The sequence below is a fragment of the Stigmatopora nigra genome, chromosome 17 (assembly GCF_051989575.1).
Source record: "Stigmatopora nigra isolate UIUO_SnigA chromosome 17, RoL_Snig_1.1, whole genome shotgun sequence".
NCBI lineage: Eukaryota > Metazoa > Chordata > Actinopteri > Syngnathiformes > Syngnathidae > Stigmatopora > Stigmatopora nigra.
In genome coordinates, this window is record NC_135524.1 from 7,126,907 (window position 1) to 7,145,656 (window position 18,750).

The 18,750-nt window shown below is 38.8% G+C and overlaps 1 protein-coding gene across 1 annotated transcript; it reads left to right on the plus strand.

Annotated features, from left to right (window-relative positions):
- Positions 1-527: 527 nt before the first annotated feature.
- ermp1 (endoplasmic reticulum metallopeptidase 1) lies at positions 528-15,698 on the plus strand. Its single transcript, XM_077737617.1, has 15 exons — positions 528-917; positions 2,737-3,041; positions 6,710-6,837; positions 6,907-7,012; positions 7,721-7,867; positions 8,240-8,332; positions 9,954-10,166; positions 11,183-11,403; positions 12,313-12,487; positions 12,564-12,754; positions 12,825-12,977; positions 13,175-13,377; positions 13,437-13,552; positions 13,615-13,778; positions 14,278-15,698. The coding sequence occupies exons 1-15, from the start codon at positions 640-642 to the stop codon at positions 14,449-14,451; spliced, it is 2,667 nt and encodes an 888-aa protein (XP_077593743.1). The 5' UTR covers positions 528-639; the 3' UTR covers positions 14,452-15,698.
- Positions 15,699-18,750: the final 3,052 nt, after the last annotated feature.

An 18,750-nucleotide genomic window follows, 5' to 3' on the forward strand; every position in this document is an offset into this window, starting at 1 on the left:
CTTATGAACCTACAAAACAAAACTTCTTTCAATGACTTTAGTACTTCATACCTTTGCAGAAAATTCTGTTGATTAGTGCTGCACTAATATCTCTAATCTTTAGGCTTAATTAAACATTTCTTTACTTGCATAGATAAGTATATTTGACAGTCGACAACGAAGAAGTCCGTTTTGTCTTTCTAGTTTCAGAACTTCCGGAATCCTAAGGAGTGAGTCACGCTCACATCCCTTGACTACATTGAAAAGTTTCATTTAATGAGTTCATTATGCCGTCACATATTCAATTATATTTTGATAGTTTGCTGCAGTTTGGACACAGCTGAATTTGAGATTTAGCTCTAAGAATGAATGTAACTATTACAAATTCAAAACTATCCCGGTTTCTTCCAAACCCAACATTTTCCCTTCAAAGTAGCCTAATATTTCAACAACACGCCACGAATCTTTGAATATAGCGCATTAGGCCAGGATCTGACAAGTGTTGACGTTGTATTTTCCCCCCACCGTGGCTCCACCTCATTACGTCGTTTGTCCCTCCTCGCATCCCGTTGATATCCCGGAAAGAGAAGGGGCGAAAAACTCGAAAAGCAGCGACGCCTGTGAGCGACGCCTGCAACTAATGTGCCGCTGGGTCTTAAAATGGAGAGCGACACCACCGTCCGAAGAATCAAGCCACCATTCGAAACACAGAGTTGCCTGATATCGGGCCGTGGGGGCTTGGGGGAGGACAACAATGGCTGGAACAGTGGCAGTGAGGCGAAGAGGAAGCCCGACGTCAGCTTGTACTTGCTCCGAGAAGGGCTGGCAACTTCGCTGGTGTGCCTGTTTCTCGTGCTTTTGTGGGGACTCGTTCACCTATCTCTCCAGCAACTCGTCATCGGGAAACCGAGCGGGGATTTCGATGCAGGCAGAGCCAGGTGATTTTCCCTTAAATTTGCAGCTTTCATGCCAGCTAACGGTCCGGCTAACCGTGTTTTCCACCTTCACGCAATACATCCGCATCGAAACCACCTGCAAAGTACAATTACCTGCAACCGTTGCATTATTGAGGAACAACATTAACACATGTTTTGAACAGCACGGGATCCGGAACAAAGTGTTGTGTTGCACTACTGTTAAGTATAATTACGATCAACTGTAGTCCTTGCTGGGAGAGGGCATGCAAATTAGAGGTCGACCAATATGTGATTTTCAAAAAATCCCATATCTATTGGTTGATTTAGGCCGATCTAGAAAAAAGACCACATCGGTCCATTATAGACCGGTCAAGGCATTGGTGATCTACATAAGAAAGATCATCATCCTGAGAACACACCTAAGGTGTGCTATTATATATGAGCTTATGGCTGATCTAGGGAAAAAGTCCAAATATTGGCCCAATGTATCACTCAACACTTGATTTCATTTGTCTTCGTTTTTTTAAATGGTCAATTATGTGATACTTTTTGTGTGGCTCTAAGTTAGGTGTGTACTAACTATACCCCGTGGTGTGCCTGCAACTCGGTTTTTATTGGCCCTCATCAAATTATGAAAATATTATATATGGCCATTGCAAGAAGCTTGAGTTCAGCCTACATTATGTTGGACTTCTCAGATTTACCACTAGATAGAGCTAATTACTTAAACAATGCGTCTTTGCTCAGAGGTTGATTCCCATTGTACAGATTCTGGTTTTGTCATTTGAATGTTCTTTTTGTCTTTGAGTAAACCTGCAAAAAAATAGAAGCTCCATCTAAACTCACTGACTAAAGTTTCCTGAATTCAATCAAATAAAAATCAAGACTTTCACTTTTTTTGGCAACTTAGGCCGGCTTTGGAGCCATGTGACAAAAGTAGAAATATTTTCTACTTTGAGCCAAAAGGATTAATGTACCTCACTGGCTCTGTGGAGGTCAGGTGGTTACAATTTTCCCTACCTGGATTAGTTGTCGACCCCTATTTAAATATGTATTAATAAATGAATTAAATGCTTAAATCAACTTCTTACATTTTTATATTGCTTTTAACCTATTTTCAATGACATTGAGATTTATGTCATTCGCTGTTACCACCACTGGGTAGTGTATCCATCCAAATAATACAAATAAATACAACACTTTCAAAACAAACCAATACGACACCATTCTCATTAAATGACTCATCAAATAGGGAACATTAAATTCAGGTGTTTGCTCTAAAGCAGGGGTGTCCAAACATTTTGCAAAGAGGGCCAGATTTGGTAAGTTGAAAATGTGTGCGGGCCGACTATTTAGCCTGACATTCTTTGAACCATTAACATTAAATACAAATTAACTTTTGGGATTTTTTTTAATTACAAATGGCATACTTTTACTTTTACATTTTTTTTTACATTTAGGTTTTTACCGAAATCACAAACCACAAAAAAATAAGAAAACTATCAAGGATATCTAAGTTCATGTGAAACATCACATATTATTCACTATTATATGCTCACTGTAGGAACAGTGCTGAAAACAAAACAATGATCACTGCATATTCAAACTGTGATTTTGACCATCACAAAAAAAATAATGAACTCATGTATTTTATACTGTGGTCAACAGTGCTGGCGGGCCGTGTATTATTGATTTCATGATAGAGGCCACGGGCCGGTAAAAATTTGTCCACGGGCCTTAACTGGCCCGCGGGCCGGACTTTGGACATGCCTGCTCTAAAGGCATCATTCAATGTAATTGATTAATTGCTCTAACAATACTTGATACTATCTGTGTGTAGGCAGCACCTGGAACGTATCACCAGCGTGGGGCCAAGGCCAGTAGGCAGCCACGAGAATGAGGTGTTGACGGTGGACTACTTGTTGGAGCAGATTGAAAATATCCGTGCCACGACAGCGCAGGGCGTACACCAGCTCAACGTGGATGTGCAGAGGCCCACGGGCTCCTTCTCCATCGGCTTCTTGGGGGGCTTCACCAGCTTCTACGACCGCATCACCAATGTTGTTGTGCGCCTTGAACCCAAAGGTGGCTCGCAGCATTTCATGCTGGCAAACTGCCACTTTGACAGCGTGGCCAACAGTCCAGGTACAAAAACAACCCTTACACTTTGATTTGTTAAAAAGAGGATTGGGAGCCATACAACCTTTTTTTTATTGGGGAGGCTGGTCACGATCGTATGACTAAATACATTGATTCGATGTAAGGCTTGTTCGATTCTCAGTTGTCTTATCTTCAACTTGAGAATGTCTGCCCTTAAATTTCCGAGAATATCTTTCCACTTGAATAACAGGTTTTCAAACTGCTTTCACTTTTCTTGTTAACTGAAAATGTTCTTTTAGCCATCTTTGGAGGGCTTTAAATTTTATGAATAAATGTATTTAAACATAGGTCATTATATATATATATATATATATATATATATATATATATATATATATATATATATATATATATATATATATATATATATATATATATATATATATATATATATATATATATATATATATATATATATATATATATATATATATATATATATATATATATATATATATATATATATATATATATATTTTTTTTTACAGTATTGAAAAAAAACTGCTCTTATTTGGGTAAACTATATACCTACATTATCACAATTTCCTATGCAAAAATATTTTTAATAATTTCCCACAGGCCAGTAAAAACTTGCCATTACACCACAGTTGGCCCACACACACTGTACTTTAGGCACCACTATAATAATGGGTGTTACGTGCATCACAAGGAAGGGTGCGTAATCTGACATATTTGCATTTGATTGGCTAAGATAGTACTGGCGTTAATAAAATGTTAATTCACACCAACGACGGCCATTTACTGGAAATCAGGTTTTCATTAAAATGTTCTGCACGGTTACATCCCGGTAAAATGAAATTCAGTTGGTTCAAGTTAGCAAACAACATTCTTTACCACAGGCATGCATATGATGATATTGTCTGTCCATTTCTCTTAAATTGAACCCTACACTCACTTTTAACCTCCAGCAACTCTTTAATATTGGAATGAATCTTGCTTTAACTTTTTTCTCCCCAACTGCCCAGAAACAGTTTTGGTCTTTTTATTTGGTTTGAACCCCCAGATAGGCTGCAAATGTTATCATAACAGTGCCACAGTTTTGTAGTCGTACTAATCAGGTCCAAATGTTTACAGTAAAAACAAGTAGCCTTTCCATATGGTGGTGTGGAACTCTCGATGTGCTTTGTTATTTCAAGAACTATAACTATTCAGAATTGGTGAATTTACATATTATCTGATCTAGATGTCAATCTTGGTTGCCATTTACTAACCAGTTTGTTGGAAGACGAGTTCTGTGTGATAAAAGAAGAAAAAATATTTCAAGGAATTTTTGTCCTTGAGTGTTACGACGGCAACTTCCTTCCCCCACTTTAACAAAGCAATGTTCTTCTTACTCGGTACCCTGCACCCACTTCGTTTGCAGAGAATCGTGTTCATTCATTTGTTTGTCGGTGGGTATTGCATGTGTGCTCGTTTATTTGAGAGAGGGAAATCCTTAAGGTGTGGAGCAGGAAGTGGCACAAGGCCTGACAACGAACCGATTTCCTGAGAAAATATTTTCTTGTACACAAGTAAAAATGTTCAACTCGTGAGAAAAAGGATATATAACCCTTACAAGTAATTTGTGTTCTTGTGTTGGCATGAAAAAAAACAAATGGATTTTTCATGCAACTCCAATGAATGAATGTAATTCATGAAGAAATACAAATAAGAATTGATCAAACGAAACATTTCACCAAGACGACGTAATTGTGAACAAAATCAGTCATTAGAAATAACTCCTATTTTTTTTTTTTTGTATCACAGTTTTGTGGATGGGCAAAGTCTGGCCAAATGATTTAAAAATGTACTTTTCATACACTTTGCTGCTAAATTCTCCTGAAAATTTTGATGAAGTATTGCATGGAATGGATCCAAGTACTTTAAGTACTGTATTTTCATGACTATAAGGCACACTTAAAAGTCTTAAATTTTCTCCAAAATTGACAGTGCGCCTTATAATACAGTGCGCCTTATAATACAGTGCACCTTATAATACAGTGCACCTTATAATACAGTGCACCTTATATATGGAAAATATGTCATTCATTGAGCGTGCGCCTTATAGTCGTGAAAATATGGTACTTGAATCGGGACATGTAGAACTAAATACCTTAATACAAAAATTGCAGTACTGGGTTCTTTGATATTCACTTAAAAAACAACGGGTTAAAGTTTTCTCTCCCAGCGACAGAAATCCATCAGCAGGAGGGGGTAGAAAACAGTTTGTACTGTTTTTATTTGAGTATAACACGCAAAATTGCAAAGTTGTGGTATATATTATACACAAAGTTTATGCTTTTATTACCAAAAAGCTGCTCTCCGCCGGTGAAAAAGTCCCTCGGCTTCCGTTATAATGGGAGACGTAAAACCTGTCTTTCTCCATCAGATGGCGATGATAATAATATGGTGTACTTGCTGGAAACCCCTCAGTTACCATTTTCTTTTCCCCTCGCAAATTTACTCATGGCAAGGTTTAATTTAAAAAAGAAAAAATCAGTCAGATGATTCTGTTTCACTTTAATCCACAAATATAATAATTTATTTAATAGAGTGGCTAGTTTGAAGTCCCATTTCAGTGTTTGGCTGCTGAGGATTAATGCTACTCATTTGAGGGATGTTGACTCTCCTCTAGACAGACACCACTAAATCCGCAAAGCCGGACCACATGATTAGGCCTTTGGAGCAAAAAAAAAAAAGAAACATTTTCTCCAAAGAAATCCCAGGCATAGCCGTGCCTTGACACTGACCTGTCTAATCTTTCTGCATCACATGCCCTGCCTGTTTTTTTGCCTCCTAAGGGTCTGGCACTCCACCTTTTTTTTCACTGTCAGCAACACAATGCAACCGGAGCCGGAGCCCCACCAGTTTAATGCATTCCTAGCATGTTTTCTCACATGGCCTGCTCCCTTTTATTCCTGTTTTGGTTTTATCACTAGAACTTCACGTTGATATTGCATGGCGTGTCTTTGTCGTTTCTCAATTGTTGAGATTTCTCAAGGATTATGGTTTTCATTTCAGAGTACTATATGGTAGCAGAAGAATAGACAATAATGAGTTATTTTATTGTTATAACGATTATCAACAATCGTATTCATTCAGAAGGAACAAATATTCTTTCTTGAATTCTTATTCATATTTGTATAATGATTTTAATCAATTGTTCATTAGGGTCTCCACATTACAAAGCTATGCATAGTGAAGGACATTTACCAAAGCTCTTTTCAGATAACAGAATGCTATGATGAGTCATGATTGATGACTTGACTGTATTATATTACACATTATGACAATGGTCGCTGATGTTGGGGAAGTAGAAATGCTTGGACACCAAATTTTCCCTCAATTTTATCGTCTGCTAAATTTGAACATTTTAGACAAATATGTATACATTTCTTTGTAAAATTCATTGTATATTTCTGAGTTTTTAAATGTTAAACCCTTTCCTAAATGCATTATAGTAATACATTTACTCTGAAATTATTTTTAAAAAAACATACCAAGTGCTTTTTGGGGATGAATAATGGATTATAACCATCTTTTAACTAAATCCCCTACTTGTTTGAGCTATGTGACACCATGCTATTTACATTTTGTTAATGTAAATGAGTTGTGTATTGTGTTGTGTATTGACATTTTGTTCTTGTCTTCAGGTGCAAGCGACGATGCCGTGAGTTGCGCAGTTATGTTGGAGGTCCTCCACTCGCTGGCCAACCTTCCAACTCCTCTTCGCCATGGCGTAATTTTCCTCTTTAATGGGGCGGAGGAGAATGTTTTACAGGTATAGGTTGTCTGTAAATACCCACCTGGCTTGAGAAGTTATCCAAATATTTTTTTTCTCTTATTTTAGGCTAGCCACGGCTTCATAACGCAACACCCGTGGGCTAAAGATGTGAGGGCTTTCATTAACTTGGAGGCTGCAGGCGTTGGTGGCAAAGAAGTTGTTTTCCAAACAGGTATGTGACCCACTTGTTTCACTCGGATAGATAAAACTCCAACAGAGAGCCTAAATATAATGTAATATAATGTTATATAATATAATATCCCACTATCACCTCAGGGGAGTACTTTTACTGGTTTACTGAAACAAAACATGTAGTCCTTTTCATTGTAAAAGGAACCAAAAAAGTGTAAAACAAAGCTTACATCCCATTTCGCTGTTGGCCAATCAGCTACAGTGGTTGCCGGAAGTGATGTAGCGGAAGGTAGGCTATTTCATCCGTCTTGTTTCAGTGCTGTTGCCACCGGTGATTTAATTGTTAGTTGTTTTTTCAGGACTTAGTTTTTTCTTTGACCTAGTTTCAATTGCATATTCCAACTCCTCACACGTTAAAGACAACGAGTCTCCATTAATGTTTTGAGTTATACAACCTCGGCTGGATTCTTACCTCCCCTCATGTCATTGGTTTGAACTATATGGACGAACAAGCCGTCACAAAAATGATTTTTATTGTACAATTTCAGCTTTCATTTAATTCATATGTAAAAAGTCGTGTGAAGTTGACTTAAATCATAGTCCCATATATATGTGTGTTGATGATAGTTTAACAGTAAACTGTGAAACGCTTCACCCCTACATGTTTGTCATACCCTGTTGGTGTAAACGAATATCGCACCAAGTGGCCAAAACAAACATAACAGCAATGTGCATTTGGTCACAACAGGTCCAGAGAATCCATGGCTGGTCCAGGCTTACGTGCACGCTGCCAAACACCCATTTGCATCCGTTGTGGGTCAGGAGGTTTTCCAGAGCGGCATCATCCCTTCTGATACCGACTTCCGCATTTACAGGGACTTTGGGAACATCCCAGGTAATAACACTGATGGAAGGGCTTCCAAACATTGTATTCATGAGGAATATTATCTTGTATTACTTCCCCCAGAATACTGGAATATTTATACATATTTTATGCATGTTAATCTGGAAAACAATCCTTATCAGTTCATGAATATGGTACAAAGACAAGACTGATACAGTAATCCCCCGATTATCGAGACTTCACTTATCGCAAATTCACTACTTTGCGATTTTTTTTCTGCTGTTAATTATTGAAAAAAAAGTAAGTTCATAAAATCATTTTCTTAAATATGTTAACCTTCCCTTTAACTTGATATCCATTGATTAAGATTTTTTTTTATTACAAAAAAACTGTCCATATAATTATTTTCTTTATTTTTTGCAGGTATTGACTTGGCTTTCATCGAGAACGGTTTCATCTACCATACAAAGTACGACACGGCAGACAGAATCCTCACAGGTTCCATACAGAGAGCAGGTTTGCAGCAACTCTGAATCAATAACCGCTGAGCTGGCGGTGAGTCTTTGTCACTCTTGAGAGTGGGACTGTGTAAAAGCCCCTCCCCCTTGTGCTTCAAGCTCCTCCTAGTTAAAAGTGATTTGCAAAAATTGAACCCTCAGCCAAAATAATGAAACATTGAATAATAACACAGATGGTCAATCCGACTATTTGGGTCTTTAACGTCAGTCCGTCTAAGTAAGTAATAACGAGTAATTAACTGTAACAAAGAGGAGTAAACTTAATGTTGACTTAATTTTACTAGAGAAATTGTTCATACAGTTCAGCACTTTTTTTTAAATCCCCTTTTCTGGTATGTACTAAAAGATGCACATATCACATTCTCCGGAATAAAAGATGCACACACGACACCATACACAATGAAGAGGGACTGTATTTTCACCACATTATAAGGCGCACCCTCAATGAATGACATTTATTTTTTTCCATATATAAGGCACACTGGATTATAAGGCGCCCTGTCAATTTTGGAGAGAATTTAAGACTTAAGTATGCCTCATAGTCGTGAAAATACGGTAAAATAAATACGTAAATATAATGTATATATGGAAATTGTGGCAATGGCATCAGTGGCAGCCAATGAGTTAAAAAGCACAACTTTGCTGCTGAGCCAATTGGGGCAATGAGAACAATAAGTGCATTATTGTGCAAGCGTGTAGGATTGTGGTGCCTCAAAAGGAAAAAAAAAACGACTGTCTCCCACAGAGCTCCGTACTCGAGCACCACATCACGGGTGGACAAAATTATTCAAAGCTGCCATTGTCGGGTTTAACCGAATAATCGTTTTGAGCAATTACTTCCAGCCACTCCCACTTCACTTCATTTGAACATTTACTTTTATTGCTACTGACATGTACTGCCAGCTCTCCAAGATATAATAGAATGTGAAAATCTGAATCATTGGAAACAGGATTTATTTAAGTTTTAAAATTGCTCGCTCATTTTAAAACTTATTCTCACAAAATTCTGATTACAGAAGCCATTTCCTTTTTTAACACTTATTTTCATAGGGTTTAATTTTTTTTCAAAGACAGCTGTCACACTTATTTCTTATTTTATTATGTCAGTATTTCAATGAATTTATTAAATGATGACAGTAGTATTTTTCAAGTAAATAAGGATCTAACATAAAAGAGAAAAACTGAGCTCCGATTAGTATCTAAAAATAAAAACCAGTAAAAAATCTGACCTATCCTTACAGATCATTTCCTTGCCAGATTTCCTGGCTAATATTTTATTTACAGATTCACACCTTATTTTGCGTTAGGTCAATTTTTAAACAGCCTAGTCCTCTTGGCCATTTTAAAAGTTAAATATTTGCCCAGTCACACTACACATTGCAAAATTTAACTACCGTATATGACGTTTCTATTGTACTTGTGTTTAATGATTCATGACATAACAATACTTCTTTTATAGTGAGGATAGCCATAAAGGTAGTTCATAAACTCATATCTATTTTTTGTCCTTGTTTTGTAATAAATCCAGGAAACCCTTTGTTAAATACCCCTTTCTTATATTTCATTTTATTTTACAGCATTGCAGAAAATAAGGCTTGAATATTTGTTTTCATTTTTAGGTGACAACATCCTGGCCGTCCTCAAGCACCTGCTCATGTCGGACGAGCTGGCTGACTCGTCGGAATATCGCCACGGAAACATGGTGTTCTTCGACGTGCTGGGCGTGACCGTGGTGGCGTACCCAGCTCGCGTTGGCACCATCTTGAACTACATGGTTGCCGTGGCGACTTTCGTCTATCTGGGCAGGAAGGCCTGTCGGCCGGGCAACCGCGGTGGGTTTCAAATTGCATGTGATTGTTAATAATACTGTTGAGCATGTGATGTGTTGACATAGAAAAGACAGTGATGTTACTAGGCTTCAAAGTAGCTATTTCAAAGTATTTTCCAGACTATATGCTGCTCTATTGTAAAAGTTGAAGTAGTTAAAAAAAAAAAGGTCAAAACATAAATAAGTAGCAGAAGAATACATAAGTCAGAGCTTTGGAGGAATATGTAATGTATGTAGTTTGCCATTTTTCACCAAGTAGCTCAAACTTAGTGGCTCCTATTACTTTGGCAAGAAAGGAGCAGTTTAAATTAATTGAATAGGTTGCACATCAGTGCCACTCCTAGTTCTAACATAAGCACCCTTGAGATTATCAAGCTTTGCAGCACTTCAGCTCAACAATGACCACTTTTGCTCACGCTTATTGCTAATACTCAGCTCACAAACGGTCCCCTTAGCTTAACTGTAGTTTCTTCCTGCAATTTAATACTGTTCAGATTTTTCTAGCTACTTTGAATCCCTGTCAAAAACGGGAGAAAATACAACTCCAGCCTGCTAATTTCCATTCAACATAAACAATAATTGCAGGAGCTTCTGTGAGAAATAAGCCTAAGAGTGCATAAAGAAATTCAATTGTAAAGTACAGGTAAAATAAAATAAATTGAAATGAAAACCTTCATAGAATGTTAATTAAATCAAACCATTCCAAATCAGCAATGTTTTTGAAATTATGATTATTAAACTGCTTTCGTTAGATATAAATATAGTCAAAACTGTAAGGTAAGAGTGCTCTTTCACAACTAAATATGGGTAATGTTTACTCCATGTTGGGCCGGTATACATTTTTAATATAGAAGTAGCAGGATAGGCCAAAATATATAATAATTTGCACTTCATACTCCAGAAAAAAAACGGTATTAACTCTTTCAGGGCTTTTGATGCCAATAGACAATCCATTTGAACCAATGAGACTGGCTACGTAACGAACTGAATATTTTCCTGGATTCTGTCAATATGCTACAGGTGGGCGGTACGTTTGGAATCTGGCGTGCGCCACGGGTGTGGCGTTGCTCAGCTGGTTGGCGGCCCTCCTGTCGGTTCTGATTGTGGCCTTGCTGGTGACATTGCTGGGCCGCTCCATGTTCTGGTACACCCACTTCTACGCTTCTGTGTGTCTGTATGGTTCTGCCGCCACTGGCAAGATGGTGTTGGTACACACGCTGGCCAAGAACCTCTACTACAGAGTGAGTATCGGTTAACATCTGTTTGAACTGGGAGGGCTAGCTTCAATGTCATTGAAATTGCTCTGCAATCTGTTGATAGAAATGTATCATTTTAAATCAAGGTTAAATGTTAAGTAAAGTAAGTTAAGTTAAGAAATGGTAAGTACGAGGGGAGTTTTTTTAAATTTTTTAAAATTTTATTTCCAAAAAGTGACCCTAAGGTTAAAAAAACAAGGTTACATGAGTAACTTGGAGACCGCATGACGACCAGATCGCGTTGCAGATAACGTTAGTTCTGCCGCAGGGGTGCTTGAACAACAACAACAACTCTCTTGTGAGAGACTGTGTTTCTAGACGGGATCTCCTTTGAAGCTTATGTGCTCTAATTGAAACTATTTTCTACACAGAGCCAAACCTTTTCTCTAGTATTTGCTATTTTATCCATAAGAAACAAAATATGCTCTCGTAGGGCCAACCATATCTAATTTTGCCACAGGTATTTTTTTTTACTCCCTAAAATGTAACAAAAAAGCAAGGCTTATTTTTTTTATCATGTGGTTTAAGAAATAAAAAGAATCAAAATGTCATTACATAATTGGTGTACATTTTCCCTAAAAAAAATATTGCAAAAATAAACTTTGACTTCTCTAATTTTATTGAACTCTTCATAATATTCCATTTAAAATTCATTCAATAATAATTTATCAACTCTGTGGGGTCAGATGTCACGATATACACCTGCTGGTGTATTTTTGTGCTTGCTTTTAAAGGCACTGTTGCAATTGGTTAGTACTTTTTCTTTATTGCTGTATAGGTGTTATTGTGATAAAGTACTGAATGTAAACAGATGGATTTACCTTAACTGAATTAAGCACCTTAAACACCATCTTTGTGTCCCCCAAAAAATGCCTTTGCACTGTTTTTTTTCAGGGTATGCGCTTGGCTGAGTTGGGCGAGCTCTACTTTGACGTGAGCCTGCTGCTGTGGTGCTGCAGCCTAGTGTGGATGACCCAGCGTGGCCTCTGCTCAGCCTACGTGCCCATGCTGATGGTGGCCTTTCCACTGGCCACCAAGCTGATGCTTTCCAACGAGTTCAAGAACAGAGGCCAGTAGCGTTTTGGCGTTTGTTTATACGCCTCAGGAGCATCTGTCGTCATTCAGATTTTGTGTCATTCATGCAGGTGCGTCGCTCAAGTACAGCGTCCTCTACATGGTGGGCCTGGCCTCGCCCTACCTGCACATCTTATTTCTCATTTGGGTGGTCTTTGAGATCTTCACGCCCATCATGGGCCGCAGCGGTACCGAAATCCCACCCGAGCTGGTCCTGGCTGCCCTGGTTACCATGGCCACCATATTCCTCTCTTCATTTTTCGTGAGTGTCCTACATTTTTTTTGTCCTAGCGGTTCATTTCGGTATTTGTGAACTCGGTTTGCCCTCGCAGCTCCACTTCATTTACTTGGTGAAGAGCACCAAATGGATTCTGGCGGGTCTGGGCTCCATCTTTGCCGTTACCTTCCTGCTGGTGTCCTGTGGCTTCCTCTTCCCCTATTCGGGAAATCCAGACAGCCCGCGACCAAAGAGGGTCTTCTTACAGGTGAGGCATGTTCAATATTACACCAAATCTGGTATGCTGTTATGGTTTTTAAATGAGAACGAGATTACACTTGATTGTCAGCCACACCAGCAGAAGACGGTTAAGATCATGATATACGCTTGCTGGAAACCTCTCAGTTACCCTTTGACATTTTTTAAATCGGCAACGCTTCAACTTTCCTCGTCCTTGTTTTGCAGCATACAACGCGAACCTTCCACGACGCACAGGGCCGCGTAGAGTCACGCGACTCGGGCGTGTGGATCAACAGCTTCGATTACACGGGCATGCAGCACGTGACCCCCTACGTGCCCCAAATCGAAGAGGCGGTGCGTGCACGGTGCCACGATAATCAACCCTTCTGCGGCTTCCCCTGGTTCCTGCCCGTCAAGTTCCTCAGCAAGTGCGTTGCACGCCGCCACCTGGCCTCCCACTTATTTTAACTCTTTGCCTCGTCGCCAGGAAGAACTGGTACCTCCCCTCTGCTGACGTCTCCCCGAGCTCGCCGATGGACTTCCGCCTGGTGTCCAGGGAGGAAACCGGCTGGGGCACTCTTAAGATGACCTTCAATGTCAAAGGTAGGGTGGTTCCTGGCACGTGTGCTCGGAAACGCCGAATATTAAAGGAGCGTACTGTGCAGGGCCTAGCCACATGTCGCTCTACTTGATGCCTCACCTCGGCGCCAGTCTCTCCTCATGGTCCTTTGGAGACGGCACGCCGCAGTTTTACCTCAGCGGAGAGTACTTTGTGTTTTACTCTCACGGCCTCAATGCGCCCACCTGGACCTTCTGGTTCGAGATACAGGTATTAACGGGGTGGGGATTATGACAAAAATACATTTTGGAGCATTAAATCATGTTCTGCGAAGATACACGTACAAAGTAGTGTCTAGAACATTCCTATATTGGAGAAATCATTGAATTTCTCTATGAAAATGGACATGTGTAGGGCTTTGGCTTTCCATTATTTGAGTAATCCACTCATCTATCAATTAATAGTTAGTATTTCTTAGTAATCGCATGAGAAACATGTTCCGGAATCATTTAGCTGTAGACAAAGAAACGTGATCATACAAAAACTTTGTGACCATTGGCACCAAGATTGCACTTTAAACAGATTATTAAATACCAATACAGAATAAAATACACAAGAAAATCTTCAAATAATACAGAATTGCCCTCAAACAAAAACCTACAGCCTTATGTAGGCATCCCCCCCCCCCCCACTTGTCATTTACAACACGTACAACCAATACAGGCCATACAATACGTGAATCACAAGTATGTATATTTTCTGTCTCCAGCCGCCCAGGGAGTCGTCGGGGTTCCCCGAGGGCTTGATCTCGGTAGCCATCTCTAGCCACTACTTCTTTGGGGCCGACCAGAAGACACCTCAGCTGGAGGAAATCCTCCAGCAATTCCCGCCGTGGGCCTTCCCCTCCTCGTGGGTCAGCACTTATGACTTGTACCGATACTGAGGGTCCTAGTCACCCCCCACACACCCCCAAAACCCTCCCGGAAACACTGTGTCAGCGGCAAGTCGACTTTCCCGCTCGGCGCAAGCAAGTTTTGTCTCTCGATCTCCAATCTTTTGTGCCTTTTTCTACCCCCCACGCGCTCACATGTTTGCTCCCCTCTCGGCCAGCGCTTGGGAAGTTTGCCACTCCAACAGCTTGTATCCGCGCGGGGTTACGGTGTCGTAACGGGGGCCGGATAATAGGGTTTTGTCGGGCTTCAAGACGGTTTGATTTCAGCCAGTGCTTCGTCGCCGATGCTACCTCTTGTCTAATTTTGACTGGAATCGCACCCACATCCCCTTCTTTTCACTTTAGTCCAACTCCTGCTTTATGGAGAGCCTGGAAGCCCCACAAAGCTGTGAAATCCATGTTTATATTGTCCTTCCAAAACACCCAGCAATCGCCTTTTATGACACATGGTTGGCATGGAAAGCAAACAGCTTTCAGTGTAGTTTGAGGATATGGTTATGTTTGGAAATTATGGGGTTGAGACAAAACAATTCGTGGATTTTCAAATTAGGGTCACACAATTCAAGGTAGGGCTTTTAAGGCAACATTTTCAAGCCAGCAGAGTAGTGTTTCAATTATGGATATGAAGATTGTAATGAAGTCAAACATGCATTGTGTGTGTAGGAAGTTTTGCATCAGCCTACAAACGTTAACTACAACACTAACGTTGGAATCAGAAACACAAGAAAAGTTTAATGATAAATAAACGGTTAGTGCGCATCTTTTCCTATTTATGGCTCAAATGCAGTTGGATTTTTTTTTAGAGGGTAACAGACTGCTGTGATGGCCATATCATGTCAATGTTATTGACCCACTATATGGTGCAATATGAAGTATGGGTAGTACTATAATAGTGGGGCCACTTCAGAACGTCTTAAAGCTTAATGTTGAAACTCCTAACAAAAAGCCACGGTAGGCTTTTATCATTGTTAACCTTTTCCCTTATTTCCTTCTTTCATAACATTTTTTTTCTGCCCATTTCGCCCCCAATTTCCCTTTTTTTGGTTAGTGTGTGTGTGTGATGGATTTAACACTTTACCTCTAACTGCTGTTTGTTTTTGGGTTCTGGTTTAAAAAATGCAGTTTTGAGTGGCAATGGACTGTTGGTATTGTCACTTTGGAATGTGTTTCATACTTGGAAGATTTTACATGATAAAGCTTGAATGAAACGAGCACTTAATTAAAAAAAAATACTGAAACGTTGGTTGCAATTTTAACTCGCACAAACAGGTTTTTTTCTCGATTTCATCTGAATTGAATGGAAACATTTTCCCTTAATTATTTCTATATATATATATATATATATATATATATATATATATATATATATATATATATATATATATATATATATATATATATATATATATATATATATATATATATATATATATATATATATATATATATATATATATATATATATATATATATATATATATATATATATATATATATATATATATATATATATATATATATATATATATATATATATATATATATATATATATATATATATATATATATATATATATATATATATATATATATATATATATATATATATATATATATATATATATATATATATATATATATATATATATATATATATATATATATATATATATATATATATATATATATATATATATATATATATATATATATATATATATATATATATATATATATATATATATATATATATATATATATATATATATATATATATATATATATATATATATATATATATATATGTGTGTGTGTAGTCAACACTTTCCAATAATGTCAAGGTAAAGTGTGGCCACTTCATGGTGTAGTGGTTCTGTTACCTGCCTGCCATGTGAGCAGACAGATTTCAAATCCCAGCTGGTAATCATTTTTCCCTTAAATAAAAACAAATGTTTTTATAAAAATGAGACTTTCCAAAAATGATTTTCCCACTATTATTCAGGTAAATGAAAGAGATAAGAGTACAAGTACTGCAAAAATTTTCCAAATATTATTCAGGTAAAAGAACAAGTGTCTAACTAAGTGCCTAAGTGTATAAGTCTTCAGTGGTGGATGAAGCATTTTGTCCAAAAAATGACTAAGTGTTTCACCCCAATTCCTTAGATAAAACGTTTCAACACCTATGATTAAGTGGGGCACGAGTTAGTGTAGTGGGTTGCACAACGCGACATAAAGTGGCCCCCTAATGGATATTTTTGGTTTGTCAAATCAAACTTTGGATAATGTTAAAATAAAGATTTTAATATTGAATGCAAGCCTTCACTCAAAACGTTCCTGTAAAACATTGCCATGCTTATCTTAGTAAGGCATTTTTTTAACATTAAAAATGACATGGGCTGAATTAGTACCAATAATTGGTCGAATGACATCTCGAAACCGACCAATGAACAAAACGCAAAACGTCGAGCACCAAACAGGAAGCAGCAGTGGCGTGACGACGAGGTGATGACGTAGTATATAGGAAGTAAACGGACCAATCGCTAGGACCCGGGAACAACTCGATAGTTTCGAGCAGCCGCTGGGTCCTAAAGCCCGACGAGTTTTTGGTCTTTATTTTAATTCGTTCGTTTCAAGTCAAAAACTGCTTTCTCTGCACGGAGGCCGCCTGGTTTTGTTACTAATTGGTCCGTTGCGAGTTGATAAATGATTCCTCTGTTCGGTGGCCCCTGGGTGCTAATATTTGACGTTTTACTTACTGATCAGTTTCGAAAAAAAACGGTGCAAAACGAAAAGACTCGGGCGTTAGGACCCAGCGGACACCGAGCAAAAAGGGTTGAAAAACTGCCTTTTTTGTTCGGTGTCCGCTGGGTCCTAACGCCCGAGTCTTTTCGTTTTGTCCCGTTTTTTCCCGAAACGGATCAGTAAAAAAACGGGGCAAAACGAAAAGACTCGGGCGTTAGGACCCAGCGGACACCAAGCAAAAAGGGTTGAAAAGCTGCCCTTTTTTGGTCGGTGTCCGCTGGGTCCTAACGCCCGAGTCTTTTCGTTTTGCCCCGTTTTTTACTGATCCGTTTCGGGAAAAAACGGGACAAAACGAAAAGACTCGGGCGTTAGGACCCAGCGGACACCGAACAAAAAAGGCAGTTTTTCAACCCTTTTTGCTCGGTGTCCGCTGGGTCCTAACGCCCGAGTCTTTTCGTTTTGTCCCGTTTTTTTTCGAAACTGATCAGTAAGTAAAACGTCAAATATTAGCACCCAGGGGCCACCGAACAGAGGAATCATTTATCAACTCGCAACGGACCAATTAGTAACAAAACCAGGCGGCCTCCGTGCAGAGAAAGCAGTTTTTGACTTGAAACGAACGAATTAAAATAAAGACCAAAAACTCGTCGGGCTTTAGGACCCAGCGGCTGCTCGAAACTTTCGAGTTGTTCCCGGGTCCTAGCGATTGGTCCGTTTACTTCCTATATACTACGTCATCACCTCGTCGTCACGCCACGGGAAAAAACGGGGCAAAACGAAAAGACTCGGGCGTTAGGACCCAGCGGACACCGAACAAAAAAGGCAGTTTTTCAACCCTTTTTGCTCGGTGTCCGTTGGGTCCTAACGCCCGAGACTTTTCGTTTTGCACCCTTTTTTTCTCGAAACGGACCAGGTCGAAAACTGCTTTCGGTGTTCGTTTGCCACCTGGTTTTGATACTTATTGGTCTGTTTCGAGTTGAAAGATGCTTCCTCTGTTCGGTGGCCCCTGGGTGCTAATATTTGACGTTTTACTTACTGATCCGTTTCGAGAAAAAAACGGGGCAAAACGAAAAGACTCGGGCGTTAGGACCCAGCGGCCACCGAAGAGGAAGCAGTGGAGTGACGTCGACGTGTTTACTTGACGGTCTTTAAAAAATGATCATGTATATAGATAGTAAATTGCTATTTAGTAAGGCTTTCTTTCTAACCAAAAACGACTATGTATACTATTTTTTCTTACAAAGAAATTACTAAAGTAAGAAAGCCGGGATGCGTATAAAAGACAATATACACTATGCATGCCGGCTTCCAGCACTTTTACCTTCTGTCCTCTGGGAGGCGGCAAAGAGCCATAACTGCAAAGATGAAGACTCAAGGACAGTTACTTTCCATAAATTGTAACCATACTCAAATCTATTGATTATCTATCTTCGGCAGTTTGGAATAAAACCTTTTACTGAAAAAGTATGACTAAGTGCTTAATATTAATTAAAAAGTTTTTTTCTGTTTTTTTTTTCTCATTCCATTTTCTGAACTACTTGGTGTAGT

What these genes read in the sequence shown, in the direction of transcription:
- ermp1 (XM_077737617.1), top strand. Translation starts at nt 640, where the DNA reads ATGGAGAGCGACACCACCGTCCGAAGAATCAAGCCACCATTCGAAACA. An exon ending in TTCGATGCAGGCAGAGCCAG is followed by an intron (nt 918 to 2,736) that starts GTGATTTTCCCT and finishes ATCTGTGTGTAG; the next exon opens with GCAGCACCTGGAACGTATCA. An exon ending in TATTCCTCTCTTCATTTTTC is followed by an intron (nt 12,755 to 12,824) that starts GTGAGTGTCCTA and finishes TTGCCCTCGCAG; the next exon opens with CTCCACTTCATTTACTTGGT.